General features: G+C 41.3%; 1 protein-coding gene across 1 annotated transcript in view; it reads left to right on the plus strand.

The window, feature by feature from the left end:
• The window catches only part of DOCK8 (dedicator of cytokinesis 8), a 116,524-nt gene that overhangs the window by 19,225 nt on the left and 71,165 nt on the right, over nucleotides 1–26,134 (plus strand). Inside the window, exons 4-14 of the mRNA XM_048503898.1 lie at nucleotides 2,409–2,480; nucleotides 8,091–8,205; nucleotides 10,150–10,362; nucleotides 11,853–11,938; nucleotides 13,645–13,711; nucleotides 14,600–14,749; nucleotides 16,835–16,915; nucleotides 18,249–18,408; nucleotides 19,866–20,005; nucleotides 20,812–20,905; nucleotides 22,442–22,604. Coding sequence (XP_048359855.1) covers nucleotides 2,409–2,480; nucleotides 8,091–8,205; nucleotides 10,150–10,362; nucleotides 11,853–11,938; nucleotides 13,645–13,711; nucleotides 14,600–14,749; nucleotides 16,835–16,915; nucleotides 18,249–18,408; nucleotides 19,866–20,005; nucleotides 20,812–20,905; nucleotides 22,442–22,604 — 1,341 coding nt within the window. The remainder of the gene's footprint in view (nucleotides 1–2,408; nucleotides 2,481–8,090; nucleotides 8,206–10,149; nucleotides 10,363–11,852; nucleotides 11,939–13,644; nucleotides 13,712–14,599; nucleotides 14,750–16,834; nucleotides 16,916–18,248; nucleotides 18,409–19,865; nucleotides 20,006–20,811; nucleotides 20,906–22,441; nucleotides 22,605–26,134) is intronic.

Raw genomic sequence — 26,134 nt, forward strand, 5'->3', positions numbered from 1 at the left:
ACCATGAGTTCACCAGAACCACACATGGTGCAGGTTCTCAGACCTTGATGTCCCAGAGTTACTTCAGTTTTTCACTACTCTCAATGGGTGCACTGGAGTGATTGTATATGTTTGCACTGTGAATAATATACTATCTCTGGCTACACGAGTTTTGAATTTTTCTAATACCATATTAAAAGCTGCTTTAAGGATAATGTTTTCCTCTATAAGTGCTTCTTGCTAGAAGAATTATTTTCAGATGTGAACTGTTCCTGTTATGCATTTTTTGTGACTTTGGAGTCCCTTGAACTTAATGCAAGGAGATAATTTCTATCAGCAATTTGCTTTTTCTTGTAGTTGCTAGTGGACAGGAGCTGCACATGTAATTGCCACAGCCGTTTTTTAATTTGCATTGATCTGACTAAATCTATGAAAGATCTTACTACTCCTCCTCACCATATTTGAATTCCATTCCTGGAAGAAAAAAGTCTCAATGTTTGGGAGTCAGATTTTAGAGATGTTCTGCAGAAGAAGGAATGACCATCTTTAATAATTTTATCTGTTATCCATTGATCCAGACACCAAAGGCTCACTATATTTGGCAGGTAGAACATTGTCTGAATGAGATTTCAATAAACATATCTCAGATACATCCCAGTTAACTAAATCCCAGATATAGTTAAGGCTGCTAAAAGACCTGAGGCCATATTAGAACCAGTGGTGGGATCCAAAAATTTTAGTAACAGGTTCCCATGGTGGTGGGATTCAAACTGTGGCGTAGCGCCAATGGGGCTGGGCGGGGCACTAAGGAGGCGTGGCTGGGCATTCCAGGGGTGGGGCATTCCTGGGCGGGGCTGTGGCAAGAACAAAGCCGCTGCGCCGATCCTTGGCGGGGAAACGAATGGACGCAGGCGCAGACTGCCACGCACACCGGTGCACCTCCTGCTAGACTGTTTCAAGTTCTGCGCGCTACTGCTGAGGCAAAAATCATGTGGCAAAATCACCAATTAGTAACCCCCTCTCGGCACACACAAATAATTAGTAACCTACTCTCGGGAACCAGTGAGAACGTGCTGGATCCCACCTCTGATTAGAACTCTGTTCCATCTTTCATAGGAATAAGCTGTTTGTTGAGGGCCTAACTGCTGGGTAAGTGTCAGGAAGTGAGGAATTCCAGGCTGGTGTCACTCCTGGAACTCTGCTGCTTCACCTCTGAATATAACCAGCCTTCTAATGAGGAAAAAAAAGTTTGAAATAGCTTTGTTCCATATTCCTAACATAATATTTTTTAAAGATCCCCTGTCCTTTATGTTTATTAGTTACTGTATGAACTTTTTTTTGGAGAGCCTAGTGAATACACTTCTTGAAATTAAAAGATGATGGGGCCTACAGACCATCCAGTCCAACCCTTGCACATTGCAGGATAACCTAAACATTCTTGACAAGTAGTCATCCTGTCTTCACTTAAAAACCACCAAGGATGGAGAAGCCTCCATGTTCCTGTGCAATTGATTACAACACTGAACTGCCCTTTTTGTTAAAAAGTGTTTCCTAATATCCCACAAATATCTTTCCACCCACAATTTAAACCCATCATTGCAACGCCTGCCCTCCCCAAAACAGTGCATCAAATACTTTAAAAACTGATCATTTCTTTATTTATTATTTTATTGAATTTATATTCAGCTCACTCCTATCCACAGTCAAGCTCTGGGTGGTGTATAAAATTTAAAACAGATAATATTCAGTAGAACAATATAAAACCAATAATAATATTAAAACTAATAATTTTAATCATGGCCCCAACCTTCTTCTTCAGACTGAGCATCCACAGTTCCCCCAGCCTCACTTCATAGGGCTTATTCTCCAGACTCCCTAATTATCCTTATAGCTGTCCTCTGCACATGCTCCAAAGTACCTGCATTCCTTCCTAACGTGCAGCCTTTGAAACCGGATACAGTATTCCAGGTGTGACTCAATCAGTGCAGTATACAGTGGTACTATTACATTTCATGACATAACCACTAGGCACCATTGAGACACTCTAAGATTGCATTTGCCTTCTTTGCTGCTGCGTCAGAGTGTAACTCTTAAATTTTTATTATTTTAATTTTTAACAATTGTTCTGGTTCTCTTTGGTTATTTCTAATAAGATTTAAAAAAACAAACAGGTTTCAACGTTAACACAGAATTGTAAGTGTCAACCACACACAGAAAGGTATTTTGTGAAGCAGCCATTATACTACTTATAAAAATCAGTACTTCACAAAACACTTCTTCGTGTGTGGTTGAAATGTGTAATTCTGTTCTATGTCCAAAGCTTTTCCCAGATTTTTTTTTTAAAAAAACTTATTTTGCTATTATTTTTCAGATTAGATATACGAATTACCATTGGTTGCTTATTATTAATATTTTTGTCCCCTCCCTAGTGCTGAGTTGGATCCACATGTCCGGGATTGTGTACAGATCTATATCCGTGACTGGCTGGTTGTGAATCGAAAGTAAGTTTACATTCATTTTTATTTTTTCTTGGCAATTGAATATTAAAATGTTACTTTAACTAGTCCTACAAACTGTACCTAGTTAATAGGTAGGGTACCTACAGTGCCATCCTAAGCAGAATTGCACCCTTCTAAACCCATTGACTTCAATGGCCTTAAAGGGGTATATTTCTGTTTAGGATTGCATTGTTATTTTCTGAATTACTAGGCTCAGTTTATAAGTGCTATGTTCAATTAGTACTATGTACCATAATTTGATATCATATCTTCCCTCATCTTTGGTTCCAATAGGTTAACAATATACAGTTAACAGTAGAGATGGACATTGATGTGTGCTAGACCTTGTTTTTCAATATACAGTGATAGCACCCACTTCTTTACCTGTGCATAACAGGGTCCATTGTAGGTTTGTACATATGGAACAGTAGCTCTGTCCATGCATATCCTCCAGTCTGGATTGAAGGAACTATATATTTACTAATGGCAGTGCACGTCTGTGAAAAGTATCTGATTGGCAGGCAAAAGACAATCAGTCTTAGGGGTCATTGCTCCTAGTGTCTTATCTGTGTATTATAAAATCCATTTCACTGTAGGTAGGACTTTCTCAATGGTAGCTCCACATCTCTGAAGTTCTTTACTTACAGAAGTTTTCCAGACTGCCAGTAGGCAAAATATCCTAGTTTTCTCTGTTTTCCATTTGCTTGGGTTGCTGATTGTAATGGTACTTTCATTGAATTATTTAGATTCTATTTAGCTTTTCAGTATTATTGCATATTTGTGCGTTTATTTCTTGTTGCACAGTGATGATTCTTGTATTTTGAGGCAAACTTGGTTATTAACAAATCTTTTAATACAGTGAAGTAGGATAGGGACAAGAATGCAAAAAAATGGTTGGTATTTTGATGTAAAATGTATACTTCAGTGTAGAGATATGTTTATTTCAGTTTACTAAAACAATATATTTAGCTTACTTCCCAGTCCTGGCTGGGGTCCTGCTGGACAGGATCATGTTGATGCATGAACCCCAGAAGGTGCAGATACCTTTTAAAGTAACGTAAAGCATTCCACAAGTTTTCACATTCACCGAAACTCTTTATTAGGCTAAATGTTACAAAAATTTTAAAAATAAGGAGAGGGACAGCAGATTTTTCAGGAAATCTTTCGACTGTCTGGGGCAATGCATCCCCTACACTTACTGCAGGGCATTGCAAGCCCCACTAAAAACACACAGTGTCAGCAGTCTTTGCAGCTGGGGCAATTAGTTGCTTGTCAGGTTATAGCAGAGCCTATCCTTGACAGAGTCTACTTGAGAGTTATCCAGCTTGAAGGAGCCCAGCCACCTCTCATCAGCAAGTTCAGCAGCATTGACCTTCTTAGAGGATGTTGGGCAGGACAACCAGCTATTTAAAGAAGTCCAGGGGCTAGGGCCAGTGTGCTCACTACTCCAAGCCAAGTATCCACTACCCAGGGGCTTGTCTCCAGGGCTGGATTGGAAAGGGAGACTTGGCTGAGCCCAGGGTTCGCCATCCCTTGGGGAAGCATTTAAAGTGTGTTCCAGGAGCAGCCAAGGAGGACTAGCTAGACCCAATCCAAGGCTGCTGAGAATAGGTAAATGGCAGAGCAGAGTGGGAAATTTGGGTGAAGAGGATCCCCTTCCTCTTGCTCTATTCCAAGTCTCTATCCTGAGGCACTTTTTCAACTAAAAGGAACACTGGAGTTGGAGGTTGCGACAGCCCTGGACTCAGACCCGACAGCAGCAGAACCTGACATAGACTCGGGGCCCTTCTGCACATGCAGAATAATGCACTTGCAATCCACTTTCACAATTGTTTGCAAGTGGATTTTGCTATTCTGCACAGCTGCAAAATGGATTGAAAGTGGATTGAAAATGCATTATTCTGCATGTGTGGAAGGGGCCTTAGTCTTGCTCACATTCTTTACGAGATACTGACCAGGCATATCATTTGGAATTGCTGTTAGAGTCAGATTGCAGCACTTGCATCCAGGGAAGAAGTAAAGTGTAATCTCATTGGAAAAATAATGGCCAGCAAAGGTCAAATGTCTCTTAAAAGTCAGGCAAGAAGCACAGATCCCTCTGAAACTGGGTGCAGGAGGAAGCACATGGTAGTCTTTAAATTAACAATGTTTGAGATAAGTTTAAGATGGTGTACAAGGTATAAGCTGACTGAAGCTAAATGAAGTAGTTTTGCCTTGTGTAAGCAAAGTCTTTTCTTGGGCTTACTCCTGTTGACAAATCCCTCGACTCTCAGCTGAAATCAAGTATTTTTGAAGTACAGAAAAGAAGTAACCAGAAGTATCTGGTCTATGTAAAATGCCTCCCAACCCCACCACAATCCTTGTAATACCTTTTGTTACATAGATAATATAAAAATGTATGCAAGGTTTTGAAATCACTATATCTCTTCATTAGGTTAGATGGGAAAAAATGTTTAAATTGGGAGGGAAGCAGCTTTTTCAGGTTGGACCTGGGCCCTTTCCCCACTTACCTTAAGCCCCGTGCTACTCTCCTAAAGTAGTGCGGGGTCCAGCTGCACTCTCCACTTCAGGGACGGCGAGAACGCAGCCGCCCCAACGCTGCCTCTCTCGCGCCTCCTCAGCGTGCGTAATTCCTGGCGCCTTTTCAAATGGTGCCTTTTGATGACCCCGCGTGGAGCGTGGGGTCGTGGGGAAGCCGGGGTGCGCGCCAGGAATGGCGCGCTGTGAATTGCGCGCAGCAACCCTCCGACAAGGGTAAGTGGGGAAAGGGCCCTGGTCTTCAAGGAGTCATGCTTAGCTGAAGGCAAACTGCAGAACCTTGGATAGCTCCAAGGGTGACAATTTTTTCTAATGACTGCTGGATCTGGTTTGAGGTTGTAAATACTGGAACAGACCAGCTAGACAGATCTAGCAAGACTGTCTGGGAATTTTGGCTGCTTGCTTGACAGGACTGCAGGACTGTCCAGAGGTGCTTCTTCTCCTGCAAACTGTTTCCCCCTGGAGGGAGATGCTAGCTATCCAGTGTGGTATAGTGGTAAAACTGTTGGGCAAAGACAGTGATGGCGAACCTTTTCGAGACCGAGTGTCCAAATTGCAACCCAAAACCCACTTATTTATCACAAAGTGCCAACACAGCAATTTAACCCAAATACTGAGGTTTTAGTTTAGAAAAAACGGTTGGCTCTGAGGCACGCGTTACTCTGGAGTAAGCTTAGTGAAGCAACTGTGCAACGCTTCAAATGGGCGAATCACGATCCTAGGAGGGTTTACTCAGAAGCAAGCCCCATTGCCAGCAACTTAGCTTACTCCCAGGTAAAGGATCATGCCCAGTCCAGCCTAGATGTGTGTGGGGGGTGATTTTCCACCCCCCTCCCACATGATGAACTCAGTGCGCGAGTGCCCACAAAGAGGGCTCTGAGTGCCACCTCTGGCACCCGTGCCATAGGTTCGCCACCACTGGGCTAAGATCTGGGAGACCCACATTTGAATCCCCACTCTGTCATGGAAAGTTTGCTGGGTGCCTTTGGCCAGTCACACACTTTCAGCCTGACTTGCCTCACAGGGTGGTTCTGAGGATAAAATGGAGGAGAGAAGAACCAAGTAAGCTGCTTTGGGTCCCCATTGGGGTAGAAAGGCAGAGTATAAATTAAGTAAATCAGTTTATTATTTATTTAAAACTTTTCAAAGCCTCCTTTCTACCCAACATAGGTTTCAAGGGCAGTGAATTATAAAACATTAAGTTTAATAATATATACAGGTATTTATAAAACAAAACCAAAACACACTGCCTCATCCAGGGCGGAGCAAGGGGGAACTGCGCCCGGGGCACATGCGCACCCTGCGCCCCTGCCACGCCCTCCCCGCCCCGGAATGCCTCCAGAATACCCCTGCACTGGCATGTGCCCGGGGCGTTGCCCCCCTCCCTGCCCCGTTGGCGCTATACCATTGGCCTCATCAATGGGAAGGAGGGGCAGTGAGAATTGCTGAGGGAATGACAAACAAAACGGAGAATTCTTCATCCACTGTCAGAAGACAATGATAGAAGAGGACAAATGAATTTCCCTAGGGAAAGGAATTCCATCGTGTTGGTGCCACAGGAAGACCCTTTCTCAAGTTGCCACCCATTTAGATTCAGACAGCCCCTGAAACAGGGTCCCTAAAGATTATTGTAATTCACAGGTTGTTGTTGTTGTTGTGGGGGGGGGGGGGTTGCCGTCTTGTCACAGCCAACTTATGACAGCCCCATAAGGTTTTCAAGTCAAGAGATGTTCAGAAGTGGTTTGTCATTGCCTGCCTCTGCATAGTGGCCCTGGTGCTTCTTGGTGGCCTCCCATCCAAATACTAACCAGGTCCAACTCTGTTTAACTTCCAAGATTTGATGAGGTAGGAATTTGGCTAGCCTGCGCTATCTAGTTCCGTCAAATGGTTGATCCATTTTGACAACATATTGTGTGATATTTGGCTGCTTTTATAACCACGAGGTTTCTTTTGGGATTAATTTGCCTCATGAAAATGCTTTTGGTACTCTTCTGCTCCCGAATAGGAAACATTTGGGTAAGTCTGTGTGGCAATCGTGATTTCTGTGAGGATCGTGGCTCCATTTTGAGCTGCTAAGATCATACAGCTTTCAGAGCCCAAGCCAATAATCCCTACATAGAGGCACCATTTCACAAATTTAAACTCTTCTAAGTGAATGCTTCTGAATCAGAGTGTTGCACATTCTGTGGAGACCACTGGGTTTCAGTCAGTTCAGTCGTAAGCACAGATGTGCCATAAGCACAGATGTGTATAGGCGTATGACTCCCTTAGAGGAATGTCATTCCTTTGGTTAAGGCACATTTACATTTGGGCCATTTACGTAACAGTTTAATGGTGAAGAATGTTTAGGCACTTCTTGTATGTTTTCTGTGTGACTGATCACCTCATGCCTGGCTCTTCTAAAATATCATTTCCAAAAACTGAATGTAGTCCATTTTTACTTTATCTTTTCTCCAAGAAAATCAAAGCATATACATGGCTTTAAAGTAACTTGGATTAAGAGGCACTCTGAATGTCATGAGGGTTGGGGATTTGAAGCTGGATTGTCCGGATCCTGGACAGGGCATTTTAACCACTGCAACTTATTGACTCTAAATATAGATTGTCTGCACATCAGTTTCTTAGTTTATTTTGAGTGCAGATTTGGGGAAGGATTTCTTTGTCTGTCTGTCTGTCTGTCTGTCTGTCTGTCTGTCTGTCTGTCTGTCTGTCTGTCTGTCTAGAAACCAAGGAAAGTTGTATTGAAAAGGTGTCAAAATCAGGGGGGATATTTAAATTTATTATGAATAGATATTAATAATATGCTAATTTAATTACCATTGTTTGGAATATATTTTTAGAATGTTTTCAGTAGAAACCAACATTAAAAAACCATAATAATAATAGTAGTAGTAGTAGTAGTAATAATAATAATAATAATAATTTATTGTCTATTGCTTATTGTCTGTTTATTATATTATATGTATATTCTTTATTTTGTCTTTTGATATAATTTTAACTTGTTTTAATATGGTTTTTTTCTCTCTTTTTATGTTGTTTATATCTGTAAAAATAAAATATTTATATTAAAAAAAGAAACCAAGGAAATAACAAGACATTCACCTTAAAGAAAAAAGGATCCAGAAGAGACTTCCATAAGAGTCTTCAAAAGCAAACATTTGAATCAGACATTTCGGATTATAATTGTCAGGTATTTTCCTTTGGAATATTGAAGAAGTTGGCAATGAACAAGGGAGGGGTGGGACTAACTGCCTTTGAGTTTACTAGCATGCCCTCTACATACCATGCGCTTGTTGGATGGTGCATCTCCCTGTAGTTGTGATGCAAGAAACCTTTCACATTTTAACATGCACGTATCATGGTACCTTCAAGGAAATCCTCAAGCTCACTTCACCAGGAAGAAGGCAAGAGAAAGGTAGAGAGACTAGAAAATTAAGTGGATGGCAATTATACATACAATAAATTGTACTAAATTGTACTGAAATGATTTTAGTGATTGATGTAGCATACAATGTAATGCAGAAAGATCACAAAATAAATTATCCTTTCAACTGTCCTTTATTATGGAATATAGTAAGAGAGGTGAGAGGTATTCCTTTCGATGAATGCTTATGGACAAAATGAGGATTTTAATGTGACATAGTAATTGTGACTGGAGAATTACAGTGTGATTTTATTCTGAATATGGTGGGTTTACTCAGTTACATCTAAGGCAGTGGTGGCGAACCTATGGCACGGGTGCCAGAGGTGGCACTCAGAGCCCTCTCTGTGGACACACACACACAGAGTTAATCATGTGGGGGGAAAATCCCCCTCCCAGACACATCTAGGCTGGCCTGGGCCGCTGGGCTCGATGTGCGGGCATCACAGCAAGCAGGGAGGACTCGGTTGGCGGGCCTGGTGCCTGTGCTCCGGGTGGCTGCTGCTCGAGGGGAGGGCAGAGGAGGTGGCGCGTGGGGGACTTGCTGGAGGCTACAGCAGGCTGGCCTCTGCTTGAGGGGGTGGGGTGGAGGCACTGGAGCATCGCAGGACAGAGCAGCGGGTGCATGTAGGACCTGTTGGAGGCTGGAGCAGGCTGCCTGCAGCTGCTCGAGGGGTTGAACAAACAAAACGTGTCCCTTTCCAAACACCAGGGAAATGCTCAGACACAAGTTTTTTGCCGATTTCCTGGGCAGATCAAGCCTAGGGAGGAGGAACCGAGATGCATTTAGGATTTTTTAAAAAGCACACCAAGGTCTTTGCTAGAACTGCTTTTTTTTCTGTTCCTGTTGCATTTTTGTGGGAAGTCAAGTGCTGTGAAGACATGTGAAGGAAAAACCACAGATCAGATGGCTGCTCCACCAATTTAGCTTTCCTGAAGTTATCCCACCCCTCGCACAGCATTCTTGCTTAGGACTGCCTTCATTGACTGCCTTTTTATTTCTGTTTTGTGTGGGGAGTTTATTGGGTTTCGGAAAGCAAAAGTTTTACTTCCCGCTCCCCCCCACCCCTCCCCCTTCCCCCCACCAGGCCCCCAGTGTGATAATAGTGTAAATATTTCAGGGAGATTATTAGCATCAAACCTAAGACCTAGTTTTGGGGAAGCAGTGTAGGTAACCCTGTTAAGCACTGTTAAATCCCACTGATTTTCATGGGAAGAACTAAAGTGCGACCCTTTACTTGGGAGTAAGTTCGGTTGCTGGTAATGGGGCTTGTTTCTGAGTTAACCCTCCTAGGGTTGTGATTCACCCATTGAAGCACAGTTGCTTCAAAGCAAAGCCACCAACTACCACCAAGCTTACTCCCAAGTAACATGTGCCTCGGAGCCAACCGTTTTTTCTAAATTAAAACCTCAGTATTCAGGTTAAATTGCCGTTTTGGCACTTTGCAATAAATAAGTGGGTTTTGGGTTGCAATTTGGGCACTTGGTCTCGAAAAGGTTCGCCATCACTGCTCTAAGGTATCATTTTTTTCTTTTCATGTAAGTTCCTTGCCACCATGCCTACAGGTCAAATTTTGTTATCTGCCAATAATGAACATTTTCTGGTTGTAGAACTTAGTTCCAGGAAAGTTTTCATTAGCACAGTAATACAGAATGTCTTTAGCTTCTGTACATTAAAGCAATTCATTCTGTCCTCCATGTCTTCTCAAGCAGGCAGCTCCCACATGTTTAAGGATCCTCTGTGATGAATCTGGTAGAACCACACTGACTTCTGGAGACTTTGACTTGCGCAGCTTGCAGCCTGATCCTCGTCTGGTAAATCTGCTAAAGCATGTTAACGCGGAAGACTTTGAAAGGCAAAATGAGGAGGCACGAAGAAGCAACAGACCGGCAGAGCTGTTGGCTCTGTACCCGAGTATGGATGAGGTGAGCTGTAAATGTCAAAGTGTACACATTTTATGAAGAAATAATTCAGTTTGGAATAAGACGGTGAAAAAAACTAGGCTTAGAAGAAGATGACCTTTGTGAGCTTGCCCCAGAAGTGTAATCTTCTCCTTCAGACCACCACATTGCTCCTCTTGGGCTTGCGTTCTTTTTGTTGAGCTCATTGTTACATGGCAAACTAGTCTTTGTTTACACTGATGATGCTATCATGTTTCTATTTCAGTTAAATTAGAATTTCTCTGAAATGGAATGTTTATATTCCCCACTGATTCTCTGGTTGCACACAGTTGGTTTTATGCATCACTTTCTCTTGCTGTAGTAGCAGCCCCTATGTCTAAAGTTGGGGGTCCCACTGTAGTGCCACGCTGCAAGTAACATGGGGTTAATGCTGGAAGGAAACTTTGCCCCTCCCCTGAAAGGAAGAATAATAATTTTCTGGTCATAAACAGGGTCTGTGGGTGTATATTTTCTATTATATTTAAAGTAGAACAAACTCTGCCTGTTCCTTTAACATGGACATTAGATGACCATGACTATATGTGACCAGTACATGATGCAGTATGGATTCCATAGGCTGGAGATGTGCCAGAGTGCATCTAATTAATTTCCTGTGGAATTCTGTAAGCATAGCAATATATTTCCTGTGGAATTCTGTAAGCATAGCAATATACTGAATTGGATGATTTTAGAGAGAGAGAGAGAGAGAGAGAGATTTAGATATATATATATATCTAAAATCATCTATATATCTATAGATCATATATATATATATACCTAAAATCATCCAATTCAGTATATTGCTATGCTTACAGAATTCCACAGGAAATTATATATATATATAATTATATATATAGCAGAATATATATTTTGCTTAAGTTTCATTTTCCAAGTTTCATTTTCCAATCAAAGCCTAATGTTCTCATTAGACACCTGCAAGCTGTTGCCCTCCACAGCCCTGGGGAGTGTTGGTTGTTTTGACCTAATTGAAGGCCATGCTGTCTCTGGACCATGGGATTGGAAGAGGTCCAAGCCTCCTTGGGAACTGGAGTTCAGGGGTAGTGTTGTGTGATGTGATGGGGCATGACGAAGGGTATAATGGAAGGTGTTTTGGCACTTAACCTTTCGTTCTGGCAATAGAAGTCTAAATGCTTTTCCCTGATGCTGTTTCATAATAAAGAAATCATCAGAATACAGAGTCTCATTATTGAACAGTCCAGGGGCATGGACTGTTTAAAACCCAGTCCTGGGTTTTATTGGAGAGCTCAGAAGATCACATGATCAAATACAATCCACATTCAAAACTGGAATATTTCATCCTATACTGAAAATGAAGTAACTTGCAAGGTTTAGAAGAAGCAGTACATGAATGTCTTGCTGTTTTTGTGGCCTGATGCATTAATATATGTTGCTTCCAATAATATGGAATCATCCCAAATGCTGAAATAACTACTCAATAATATGTTTAACAATAGGAGGATGCTGTGGAAATACGACCAGTGCCTGAATGCCCCAAGGAACATCTGGGCAATAGGATATTGGTGAAAGTACAGACCCTGAAGTAAGTCTCTATGTGACTTCCACTATAGTTCCAACTGGAGCCTATTTACAGTCTAGGTACAGGTCCCTCAAACTGTGGTGATATTGGAAACAGTTCCTTTTACCATCAGCAAATTACCTACCATGCTAACTTCCTGAAATGTGTTTTCTATTTGAATTTTGTAATGTTAGTCCATGCGTTAAATTTTGAATAGAGCAATCCTGTGCAGAGTTACTCCATTCTAAAATCATTAATTTCAAAGAGCTTCAAGTAGGGTAGCTATGCATAAGATTGTACTGTGAAAAATACATTCTTCCAAGTTTGGTTTGGGTTACAGACTCTCATTTGCTTGAGGAGGTGTACTAAAATTTTAGACTATGAAGCCATGTAATGTTAGATCCTTGGATGGAAATATAAGTTGCTGTTTAGGTTCATAGATGAGAAGGTATTCCTTTAGATACCCCGGTTCCACACCATGCAGGGCTTTAAAACTAATGTGTAGCAAATTGAATTTTGCTTGGAAACATACTAGAAGTCAGTGTAACTCTTTAAAAGTGACATAATATGATAGACTCCTTTGGTGCAGAATGGTAAGCTGTGGTTCTGCAGTCAAAGTTCTGCTCAAGACCTGAGTTCAATCCCAGATAACTGGGGAAGGCAATGGCAGACCAGACATAATCTGCCTAATAATTGTTATGATGTGACATTATCCCATGGGTCAGTAGTGACCTGATGCTTGCACAGGGTACTATCTTTATTTTAATATGTTCTGTATCACTTGTGTCTGCTAGCCATCTGGCTGCCAAATTTTGAACTATTTGGAGCTTCTAAACAGTCTTCAAAGGTAGCCCAGGTAACCAAATTTTGAACTATTTGGAGCTTCTAAACAGTCTTCAAAGGTAGCCCAGGTAACCAAAACGTACTCAGAACCTATGTAACTGTAGCCAAATTTTATCTTTCCAAGAATGGCTGGAGTTGGAAAAACCAACTAAATCTGGTAAAAGGGTACTATGTACTACAAAGGAGGTCTAAGCCTTCATCTATTCATTCAGATTGAAAAGCACCCCAAGGTGTAAACCTGCTCTTTGAGGAAGCACAACGTATCTGTGATAGGCTGACTCTGTAGTTCATATGGTGGCCTTAATATTAACAAACGTCTCAACTGAGTTTCACTCTATCATTCAGCCTATTACCCCCTTTCGACTCCATTTCAAGATGTCCATCCTTAGCTTGACTCAGCTGAAAAGTAGAGATAGGTGCCATCACATATTGATGACACTGTAGTCTACCTTCTATAATTAATCAACCAGTAGGAATAGAACTAATGGAGTGCAGTTCTTCCAATACCCACTTGAGTGCTGTCGGTACAATACCCTGGTCAATAGCATAGAAAGCTGATGAGGCACACAGGAGAATCAATAGGGTTGCACTGCTCTGTCTCTTTCTCAGGCATTGTTGTCATCCAGGATGACAAGACAGTTCAGTCCCAAAACCAGGCTGAAAATGGATTGTGTTCAGATAATCTGTCTCAGCATAGAGAGGCTACAGTTGGGAATCATCTGAAACCCTACTTAAAATGAGGTCTTTGCCATTGGTCAATACTGATTGTCTTGCAGCTGAATATCTCAGACAAATGTTTTAGGAAGAATTCATGTAGTCGATACTGATGTTTGTTTCCTTTTGTTTGCATGTTAATATTAAGCAGTTTCCTGTCATCTTCTTTACAGATTTGAGATAGAAATAGAACCATTATTTGTAACCTTAGCCCTCTATGATATAAAAGAAAGGAAAAAGGTAAGCATGGTGATGAATAAAATATAAGTCAGTATAAAACTATACACACAATGCATTGGCTGACAACGGCAGTTCTATTTATTACTCATTTTTTAATTGTTAGCACTTTAGACCTCATACTGTGGGTAGATATACAGGGTTGCTGGAGACATACAACCATGAGGAAAACCAGCCAACTTAAGCTCTGACCACATGGTGAACTAAACTTCTCTGTGTCTTAGCATTTGGGAAATCATGATAGCAAAAGCATTGTACAGTTTGCCTCACCATGTGGTCACATGGTAGTTAAATGCATCCTGCGGTACATTTACAAATGGCTCCCTCATTGTAACTGATTAGCACCAGATCCTGATTGGATAGAATACAGCTGGTTTTTGCTCCATCTTGCCCAATTCTCCTTACCACCACCCCTGCCGTGGAGCTTTTGTCCATGCAAGGGCTATGATCTCCAGCATAGCCTTTTTGGTCATCAGAGCCTTTCTACCTTTTTCCAGCTACTTATTTTTATTTATTTATTATTTATTACTTAGATTTCTATACCACCCCAACGATCTACTATTTGTTAATCATAGTGAAATGTTTTCTTTATTAGGCAGAGATCAGCATACATATGATTCTTATAGTATTTTCTAAATGTTCCCTTTTTAGCTATTTCTTATGCCATAGATAAAACATGAGGTATATAAATGAGTGGGAGATAATTCTTGCTTTATCAAGTATAGCCATAATGAAGCTAGACTCTGTACCATCTCCATGAAGTCACTAGTTCTACATTTCTGCTTTAATGAACGTGTACATAGATGCAAGTATAATCACAGATGTGACTATATATAGGTTGCATACCATTTCATACATCGATTATGAAATATTATTTTTAATTTCTCTAAGATCTCAGAAAATTTTCATTGTGACTTGAACTCTGAGCAATTCAAAGGATTCTTGCGAACACATACACCTTGCATTGACTCCTCTAGCCAGGCAAGGTCTTCTGTGTTTTCCATAACGTATCCCTCTCCAGATATCTACCTAGTTCTGAAGGTATGTCACCCTAACAATTTCTTAGTCATATTTTCTAACCAGGATTGGTGATTATGATGGGTAAGCAACAAGATGTATATCAACATAATGGAAGGATATTCACATGATTCTCTTGGTTCTTCTAAATGCACCTAGTGCAGGGGTAGATAATGATCCAAAATCTGGCAGAATATGAATTAAGAGTGGACTCACTTTAGAAAAAGAGGAATATTTTCCTTTATTTGGGGGAAATAAATACATAGGGTAAATCCCCCTATTACTTATATTTCTACTGGTACACAGATACAGGCCTTCCATTTATGTCTGTGGGACATAAAAATCTGTGATTGGAAGAGGTTCCTTCAATTTGCATAGCTGGTAATAGAATTGTGTGTGGTGGCTTGGATCCAGCAATGCACGTGCAGAAACATAACAGACTTGGCACAGTTCTGCTTGCATAATATTTATTTAGTGCTTTCCTCCCTGTATATTGTAGTGCCCAGAAGTTAGTTGCACAAGATTTTGTGCAAGCATGAAAAAGTGGGGTACAATAAGTTTGACTTAGTGCAAGCAGCTACTTCTGTCTTTTTTGTGTTTACACTACTGCAAGAGCTCTAGCACAGGTGGAAATGTTGAGCTGGGTCCAACCAGTTGTGCATTTTTATACAACATATCCATTTTAAAAGCAGTGTTTCAATTAGCCCAGCTGACAGTGTTTACTTTATTGATGTGTGAGGTTTTTTGTCACTTGCATATTAGTTTGACTGGAATTCAGAGTGATTGAAATTTTACATGATGCTATATCTGTTTCAGGAAATTGTACATTGTCTGCTTAGAGTAAATACAGTTAAAAGTGCAAAGCCACTATTTTCCTAATTTATGCCAAATACTAACAGTGCAGTCCAGGACTGAGACAGATGGGGATGGTGTTGCTTGAGTGCTGCTCCGCCTGCTCCACAGGGCTTTTCTGCAGGGCAGGAAGCCCAACATTTTTTTTAAAAAAAAAACCCTTCCAATTTCCTCATGCAGGAGAATAGAGATATGCTGCAAATATCTCCACCAGCATAATCTAGGGTGGTAATCAAGCTCTGGTGCAAGGCCAGGCATCACCGCAAGCATCATGGGGCACTGCAGCAGCCAGGCACTGATGGATTTGCTTCTCTGCCTGTGTAACTGCCCCAGAGCGGGCATTTATGCAGGCAGAAGCCCGCTCAGCGTCCAGAGGGGGATTCCTCCCCCTTGGATTACCCTGTCCGTGGGATATTTCTAGATTCTCCAATTTACTGGGGAAAACTTCTATAAACAGAATATTTTTCTATTTTTTCTAATCATATAATTTGAAATAGCTGATACTCCAGGTTAATTCTTGTTGTTCTGAGATTTTCTTGTACATTTAAAAATGTTTAATGCCTGGTGCTGGAAAAATATCAAATTGAAAAGCTTAGCAAGGCACTATCATTCTCATGTTCATATTTTGAAAACTCCACTGAATTTAAAAAGAAGCTTGCTGCACTTTAAATGATGTCAGAGGTGCCCATATGGATTGTGGCCAATAACTTTGATTCAGAGTCTCATGTGCACAGAGCTCCTGTCTGTGCTTTTGACTACACTGAGCATGTTTCTCACAGCTTCATAATGGGGGCCCTTTAGCATACAGGTAGGAAATCTCTAAGGGCCACCAAACCCTCTGTGTGCTACTGGAAATTGCTGGAATCATAGTGTTGAGAATTATAGTATTAGAACTGTACACTGTATTTCTTCAGATTTATTTCATCTGCTGTTCAGTTTGTTTTGAAACTCTGATATGTGTAGCATAAATTTTCCCCCAGTCAAATTTAGATGTTTATCAAGCTGCACTTACATCCAGCATTGTATGAAATCAATATCAGGCTATATATTTGCACAAGATGTGAATCTTTTAGGTTAAAGGTGTCAACCTATAATATTTGTTTATTCTACCTTCTGTAGAAATAACCAAGACAGTATAAGTCACAGCATTTTCTGTTTTTTTTACTGTGTTTGTTAAATATAACATTGATTATTGTAGTATTGTTCAACCAAAATTTTATATATTATTTTGTTATTTGGATTGTGAATTTTTGGTAGATTGAAAAAGTCCTTCAACAAGGAGAAATTGGAGACTGTGCAGAACCCTACATGGTTCTAAAAGAAAGTGAAGGTGGAAAGGTAGGTATGATGCAATGAGAGTTTTTCAGTGAAAACACATACACCAATAACACCATGCACTGAATAACAGGTTTATGCCAAAATAAGTCTTATTTAGTTTTTCAGTTGGTGCAAAATTCTGTTATTTTTTCCAAACAAAGCACTATGGAGGTCCCATTGAATTCCATGGGATTTTCTTTGCATAAACGCACAAGATCCAGCTGTAAGAAAGAGAGAAGAGTCTGCAAACACATTAGTATGTTACTGTTGAAAGAGATCTCTCAAATTGCTGCAAACTGAGTTTAATTGTGTATTTTCCTCCCAAAGGAATCTACTGTAGGAATAGCAGCCCCTTAAAAGGTGTTATCCGATGTAGTATTAAGCAGGCTAGAGGCCTCTGTCTGCATGGGTGTGTAGAATCGTGGCATTACATTGTTGGCTCAGTTCAGGCATACTGCACAACCATGGTTATGCTTAGTTTGTGAAAACATTATTTGACTTGCTTATGATCTCTTAACATCCTGGTTTGCCTGAACAAGCACTGGACTTGCTGGGGCCAAGTTTGTTGAGCAGGGCTGGGCAGCCAGAAGGGAGAAGCCTGTGAGCTGGTCAATGCCAGTGGTTTGAGTTGGCTTCCCAGCAGGATGGGGACAGGGGTGGATTGGCTTTCCAGAAGGGTAGGAGCAGGGGGTAGAGTTTCTGCAGCCATCTCTTGCAGGTGATGTCACATAGGTGGGGTGGAAGGTCATGTGGCCTGTGTCGCTGAGCACATTTACCATCATTAGGTTAATTAAATCATGGCTCTGTGTTACATCTGAACTGAGCCTTCGACTCAGTTAGCTTTCTAGGCTTTCCTTGTGACATAGTAGATACAAGTTCAGCTGTAGGACAACAGTCTCCTCCATCTCTCCAGTATAGGCTTTTTTTCTTGCTTACTTCTGTTTAATAGTGTACTTTGATATCAGTTCATGTTTCCATTTTTGTTGACTTGGCACAGGAAGGAGCCAGTTAAGCTTGGGGTGAATATTTGGGTCATGGAGTTCAAACTAGGCACTGTAGATGATGGAAAACTTTAGCAGAACATAAATCTTATGCCAGCCCTCTTTGCAGATTGATGAAACCTATCCAGAAAAAGAAAATGGATTTGGAGCAGAAGCTGCCAAAGGAGACTTAGTACAACAGTACTAGTACTACTTAGTACAATAATTATATTCATTTGGTGCATTTACAAAGAAATTAACCATTATTCATTTCTAAGAAACACTGGAAACTGACTTTCAAGAGAAGTTTTGTTTTGAATATTGCATCCGTGCCTTAAAATATTCTTACTAACCTCCTCTTCCTTATGTTTTAGAATAAAGACAAAGTTGAGAAACTGAAGATACAAGCTGAGTCCTTTTGTCAACGTTTGGGAAAATACCGTATGCCTTTTGCTTGGGTCCCAATAAACTTAGCAAATTTCTTCAATATTTCTACACTTGAAAGAGATGTAGCAGAGTTAGACGTTTTAAATGGTAAGCTTAAGAATTGAGTTTCACAACAGTGTTTTGATATATCATGTAATCAAGAAAATGGCCTTTTCTGTAATGTAATGTGTAGGCTGTATTGTGATGATTTCTCTCCATCATCATTGTACTGTGCAGTATGGCTCAATAAATTCTACTTCTTGATCTCAAGGGGTGTCTCCATGGCAGCTCCAGCTCTCTCAAGAAACATATGGCAGCCCTCTATTTTTACCAGCCCTTTATTTTTCAGCAGCAGTAGCAGTGAGAGGTTACTCCATTGTTTACTTCTTGTTGCCAGAAAGCAAATGCTGGAATCCAGCACCTATAGCAGTTGAACTAATCTGTGAGCCTGACAGCATCTAACATCATCCAACCTGGCATAAAATCTTTCCTTTTCTTCCTTAATTCCTTATTGTGCCAACATCTGTCTGATGAAAGGTCCTGATGACCTCAAAAGCTCGCACTTCACATTTGTGTCAGATAAGTCGTCAACTCACAGGCTGCCCCAGATTGCCTTCTGTGAAATACTTCCATATCTTGCAAGGTTTTTGTGAGAATGAATGAGACATGGAGGGGTTGACACTTCTCCTGATGTTGGCTGTAAATCCAGTAAATAACATTTGCTATACACAGGGTTGCCTGTGAGACTGCTCTGGAAACTTCAGCTGATGCAAAATACAGCTGCTTAAACTTTCAGAACCCTAAAAATACTGGGTCTTTCATACCTGTGAGACCACCTCTTCCTATATGTTCACCAAAGAGCCTTGCACTTGGCAAATAACAACTTACTGGAAATCCCTGACCCCAGAACAGTCCAGCTGTCTTCAACTAGTGCCAGGGCCTTCTCAGCACTGGTTCAGCCTGATGGAATTCTCTGCTGAGTGATATTAGGGCAGTGGTGGGATTCAGCAGGTTCGCATCACTTCGGCAGAGCCGGTTGTTAAAATGGTCCTTGTAAACAACCAGTTGTTAAAATACTTGAATCCCACCACTGTATTAGGGCCCTGTGTGACTTACTGCAATTTCGCAAGGTCTCTAAGATGGAATTGTTGCACCTGGCCTATGGCTGAGGACTGCAACAGTTTCCATCTTGCTGGCCTCCCTTTTCCCTTCCTTCTTCTCCTTTCCCTCCCCACAACATGTTTGATAAATGTATTAGTGCCAAGGATGATACTGAGTATTTTATACCTCTTGAATTTTATGTGTTAAGGTACTATTGGAATGTTTTATGGATTTTGTTGTCTTATCTTATAGTGACCACGTCATTGTAAGCTGTTCTGAGCCTGTTGGGGAAGGGCAGCCTAAAAATAAATCAAATAAATAAATATCTTACATTAAGTTAAATCAAGAGATGTAGTAATCAATTTTCTGAAAATGTGCAACATAGCAGCCATGTGTGTTGTGCCTGCTGACAGACTTTGTTTAAATACAAAAGTAAGATGCATTTGCAATTTTCACTCCTGAAGGCAGAGGTTCTGCTGGCGACCGAAGATCAATGACGATGCAAACAAGGAGACTTTCTGAAAGAAGCCTTGGTTCAGAAAATGCTCCTGCTACACCCACCTTCAAAATTACAACTATGACAATCAACACATTTTTTAAACAGGTACATTAAGGTGCAGTGACACTTAGAGCATTCTTAGGTTTTGCTTTTTTCTCCTTCATAATCTCTAACAAGCCCTCTCTACAGAATGCAAAATAGCACTAAGGAGAAATACTTAACAGTAACTTAAAGTACAGAATAGAGATTTTTTTTGGAAAATAAAGATGGACATTTTGCCTAATAACATATAGTCAGCCTCATTAATACAGGTGTAGCCTTCTTAGTTTTTATTCCTTCATTTGTTTCCTTACTTTTATTCCATCACAAAACCCAACTCAGCATTGACAGGGGTCCCAGGAAGACTCTCAGACAGACATAGATCAGACCAATAGAGTTGTGTGCCTTCCAACCATTCCCTGTTCAGATCTGAAGTTAGTTAAAATTATGCCATGTACAATCCTATGTACAATCCTACTCAGAAGTAACTCCCACTGAGTTCAATGGTGTTTTCTCACTGCATTAAGTGTGTTCGATTGCTGTTTTAGCTGATAATATTAGAAATAGTTTTCAAATACGATAAGTTTATAAATGCATTATAATTTACCTTACTGGTGTACCTTTCTATGAGTTACTTTTTGTAAAATTTGTGCAATGTTTTTGTTAGTGAATGTTTTTGCTCGCAAACATGTGGCATAAATTGGGTTTCATTTGAGAATGTTGTATACAACAAAAGAATGAGCAAGGAATGTTCATGCCTACAAAACAGAAGTCACCAGAGTAACCCTGGCAGATTACTTCAGTAGTCTGTAATGTACTTGAGAGCGGGGGAAGTTAACAAATATCCTTTATCAAATGTTTTCCTTTCATAGGAAGGAGATAGACTTAGTGATGAAGACTTACTGAAGTTTCTAGCTGACTACAAGAGATCTTCCTCCTTGCAGAGAAGAGTGAAGTCTATACCAGGTGTGGCCAATAGACCAGGTTTCTGGGGACATTGACATTGCAGCAGGCAAAACTTTTCCATCAGAGTGATGCTGGAGCATTTTCTTGGGATGCTTTTTCAGGGATTTCTTTCTTCTGCTGTTGGGCTAAAGTTGCTGTTTTTGCCCTAATCTCTGAAGCCCCCATTATCACTTTATTCTAGCTGGCCAGGGGCGTAACTGCCTAAAATAGCACCTGGGGCAAGCACAATGGTTTGGCTTGCCACAGGCACCACTTGGCTTGTCACAGGCACCATGTGGGGATCATGTGCTGGCGGCACCTGCTCACAACTGTTCCCCCACCTGAACTGCAGGTGGAGTTTGGGAACAGGGACATGGTTGAACACTGAGCTGGCCAGCACTGACTCACCCCACCCTACCCCAAACTCCATATGAAGGTTAGAGCAGGGTGGGGCTGTTTGATCCTGGGCTTGGCTTGATGTGGTCCAGCTTTAAACTGCAAGCTTTCAGGCTTGAAAGCTTGGTGGGCGGAGCCAACAGTATAAAACTGGAGCCAGTCAGCCTGACTGCTTAGTTTGATCCTGGGCTCAGTATGACTTGGGTCAAGCTAGAAGTCTGCATTTTGAACCTGGCCCTGGCCCAAGCCAAACCCAGCATCAAACAGCCCACCTGCTTGGGGCAGGACTAGTTGGCACTGGCTGGCCCAGCATTCAACTGCACCCCTTGCTTCCTAACTCCACAGTTGTGAGGAGACAGGGACACAGTTGTGAGGAGAGGGGGGTGGCTCAGCAACACATCCTCCACATAATCTACTAAAAGGTGCCCAGGACTCCAGCCTCCTCGCACCGCCCCTCATTACAATACTTCAGCTGTCATTTCCCTTGCCAGCATTTTATTGGTTTAACTCTTTCCCACTAAACCAAGCAGAAAGGGCCCACTCACATGCTTTTCAAGACTAAGTGCCCAAAATCCACTCATTTATCGCAAAGCGCCAACATGGCAATTTAACCCGAATACTGAGGTTTTAGTTTAGAAAAAACGGTTGGCTCCCCAGGGTGCACGTTACTCGGGAGTAAGTTTGGTGGTAGTCGGTGACTTTGCTTTGAAGCTACCGTTCAACTCTTCGAACGGGTGAATCATGACCCTAGGAGGGTTTACTCAGAAGCAAGCCCCATTGCCAGCAACCGAGCTTACTCCCAGGTAAAGGATCACGCTTTCGTTCTTCCCATGAAAATCAGTAGGGTTTAACAGTGCTTAACAGGGTTACCTACACTGCTTCCCCAAAACTAGGTCTTCGGTTTAATGCTAATAATCTCCCTGAAATAATTACACTATTATCATATGATGAACTCTGTGCACACGTGCCTACAGAGAGGGCTCTGAGTGCCACCTTTGGCACCCATGCCATAGGTTCGCCACCACTGTGCTATAGCAAGGATCACTTGTGCACCTTCTTCAGGTTGTGTGTAGGCTAGAGCTTTTTCTGCCTCTTTGGGATTTTTTTTTACTTCCTTCTTTTTGATGTGATATTCAGTTTTAATTGTATTTTGTATTAAAGGGTTACTTAAATTGGAGATCTCGCCTGTTCTGGAAGCTCTCCCTTGTTGTCTGAACACAGAGCTATTACAAGTGAAACCATTCCCTGAAAACCGCAGCCGTCCTCATAAAGAGATTCTGGAGTTTTCAGTTCGAGAAGTCTATGTCCCCCATACTGCATATAGGTAAGTGAAACATTTTCACTGCTTTAACTCTTTCTGTATTAGGAAGCATGGGCAGAAATCCAATGTGCATCTCACTGGGGGTCTTTTATATTTATAGCACTTGGCTGTTGGTGGGATGCACATCTTTGTTTACATTCATGTGTCAATACCCTTTTTAGTCTGACTAAATGTCAACGTGATATTTAGAGGGGTGGCTGTATCCATTTTTTAATAAATCTTAGAAAACGGGACAATACAAGTGTCATTGTTTAGTTAATTATTTTAGTTAGTCAAGTTTACAAGTTGGTCAAATGACTAAATAAAATTGACTGAACTGAACTGGACAAGTTTTAGTCATTGTGAAGAAGTATCATGGTGATTCAGCAAGGAAAATCTGTACATAGAAGCAGCCTTCAACAGATGAAAGCAAGATGCATATACATTTATGTCCTGGTGCTCCTCTAAGTCATATTGAATTGTCTGGATCCATCTTTTAGAGTATTCTTGTACATGTCAGTTAGCTGCCTTTGACTAATTCTGCACAACTGTACTGGATCAAAAATGTATGTTTAGCTGTCTTTTGAGGGCCCGGGCATGATCCCCTCAGTGGCAGCAACTAGTGACTCCACCCCACATCTGGCAGGTTGGCCATGGAACCACAGGGGACAAGACTTACCTGGGTAGCTTTGGCCACAGTTGGGCTGCAAAGCAGTGGCACCAGGCCCTGCAATGCCTGCCCTGCCAGTCAGCTGTTTGGCAGGGTAGAAACAGCCTGGGGGGAGGCCTTACCCAAGAGCTGAACCAGCCAGTCTTCAGAGAGGCAGGATCAAGGGAACCAGGAAATAACCTCATGTTGGGATAGATGTGCCTCCCCTTTGATGGAGATTGTGTTGCCAGTGGAGGACTACTTAAGAGGAACAGGGAGCTGGCCACAGAAAAGGTGCCAGATCTTCATCCCTGAATGCAACAGGACTGGAGAGAGAAGGAGGATCAGTGTATTCTTGTAAATCCCCTACCTCTTCAAGAGACACAAGAGACCTGGAGACAAGACATCAGGTAAAAGTCAGGACAAGGCCCCATCCCTGCTGCCCAACACTATTATTATGAATGGATATTTGACACTTAGAATGGAGTTCTGGGTACACAGCCAGGGACTTCTTTGACTCTTATGTTTGTGTGTGTGTTTCCAGAGAAAAACAGATCTGATACTATTTGTTACTTTAATTAAAAAGAAACCCCAACATGTTCTATCAAACCCTGCTTAGCATAATGCAAAGCATAGGAAACAAAACTCCCACCTTTGAACTGCTTGTTTACTGCAGCACTTTCAGCTGATTCACCACATCTAAGGTACGGTAATGATATAATAAAGAAGTGGTGAGAATTATGGTAGGATGGTAGTAGCTGCAGAAGCAATCAGCTCGGAAACTGACTAACTATATTATGAGCTATTTCCCATTATGAAGGGAAATGTTAATATATGACAGCATTTTGCTGTCACCCATTTGAAGAAACTTTAGCTGATAAATCACATGATTGTACTGGGTGGATTTAATTTGCTCAAGCTTTCACATGAATAAAACAATACAACTTCAGTTGTATTTTTCAATTATGACCACACTCAAGAAGATATGAAGGAATGCCTCTTCTAAGAGGGCACCTGTCCCCACAAGTTTTTTTAAAATGACTAGTAATAATAATTGATTGTTAATATTTTTTTAAATTAATCTGCTAGTTGACTAATTGGGGCCCTTTAGCTATTAGCAAGACTAAATCTCTTGAGATCTGTGCATTAACAAAAAAGCATACATGCAGAATGTTTACAGTGATGCTGTCAGCACCACACGTCTGCCTTCAAGGAAAGAGCCTAGCTGAAATTAATGGATGCAAACCATACGCTTACTACGTATGTTGCAGTGTTGTCATAATACACCCTGGTTTCGAAAGATAGGATAAAAAATATTAAAACCAAAACGTACTTTTTGATTAAAATTGTTCAGCTCTTGGAAGGTGTGAGTGATCTGATGCTTGGTCTTGTCCACATGTCCCTTCAGCTCAGCCCCAATCTGCAGAAAGTCTTGGGAGAGCAAATGCATTTCCTGGGCAGAATATGGAAAACCTGGAATCCAAGTTATTTTTGTATGCTGTATTTGTGAGATGCAAATAGTTTAGTGCAGGGGTCTGCAACCTGCGGCTCTCCAGATGTTCATGGACTACAAATCCCAGCAGTCCCTGCCAGCATGGCCAATTGACCATGCTGGCAGGGGCTGATGGGATTTGTAGTCCATGAACATCTGGAGAGCCACAGGTTGCAGACCCCTGGGTTAATGGAACCCCAAGAACAGAAACCATATGCGTTGCAACCTGTCTTGCTTACCATTTGCCTTAAGAAAAGTTCGTACAAATCAATTTGAAGGCTCTTGAGCAAACGCAGAAAAAAAAATGAAAGCAAGCAAGTTAGAAGAATAAAAGGTCTTCCAGATTCCATAGATTAACATCCATGCCCTGTTGTAATTCAATCCAAGCAGTTAAACATTGTGCCTGATAAATATGTTGGTTTTAACCCAGTTGGAATTAACTTGCCCAGAAAGGGGTGTGCTTTGAAGGGGAAAGGAAGAGAACAGATCAGGTAAATGTATTTCTGTGTAGTCTCCTGAATTTCACAATTTAGCAAGAACCCAATTGCAAGAGGCAACATGCAACTACAGGTTAAACTAATCAAGTCATAATCATCTCACAATAGCCTTTTTCAGTCATTAAAGATAATAAAATGAATGCATGTTGGGAGTGGGAAGCGAGATTGTGGCAGCAAACTGTGTGCCCCCCCCCCCTCCACACACAATTAATTAGAACTTGGATTTTTTCTGAGGTTCATTTTTACCAAATAAATGTGGTTCATAGTTGCTTTACTGAGTCCAGGGGGTTGAAGGATTACCAGAGGATTAGTCTTGGCATCAAAGGTAGCTCTTGCTGGTATGTACTTTGTGATCTGATCAAGAACTAACCAAGTAGGGGTGGAAGAGAAGGAAAACACAGACACATAGGAGTGGGGACAATCAGGCTGCAACTTTATTAACTACAGATTCCTTGGGTCCTGCCACAATTTGAGCACGGAACCGTCTGTGCTGCAGACAGCTGATCCCCTGGCCTGTGGATAATTAAGGAAAGAGAACTGGTGCTTGGCCATCTCTCTTTAGATGCCCAACACAGATCAGAGGGAAGAATAAGGAAAGACTATAAGTGGCAGCATGGGAATCCCAGGCAAGAACCTGCATATGGTGCAGTTGCCCATGCCTTGCTGCTGCTTCTCTGTTCCCACCCAAAGCACAACAGGGAGGGAGGTGGCAGGGAGCTGGATTTACATGAACAGAAAATTGAGGACAGGCAATAGTTGTGCTAGGGAAGTCCTATTTTCTTGGACAAAAAAGAAGAAATGAAATGACTCGTGCTTGATATTCAAATGGTCTTTTGACAAGAAGTAAACAGAAGCAAATATCTGGTGTGACTCACATCTATGAATAGTAAATACATAATTCAAGTGATGTCTCTGG

Source organism: Sphaerodactylus townsendi, linkage group LG07, assembly GCF_021028975.2.
Source record: "Sphaerodactylus townsendi isolate TG3544 linkage group LG07, MPM_Stown_v2.3, whole genome shotgun sequence".
Taxonomy (NCBI): domain Eukaryota; kingdom Metazoa; phylum Chordata; class Lepidosauria; order Squamata; family Sphaerodactylidae; genus Sphaerodactylus; species Sphaerodactylus townsendi.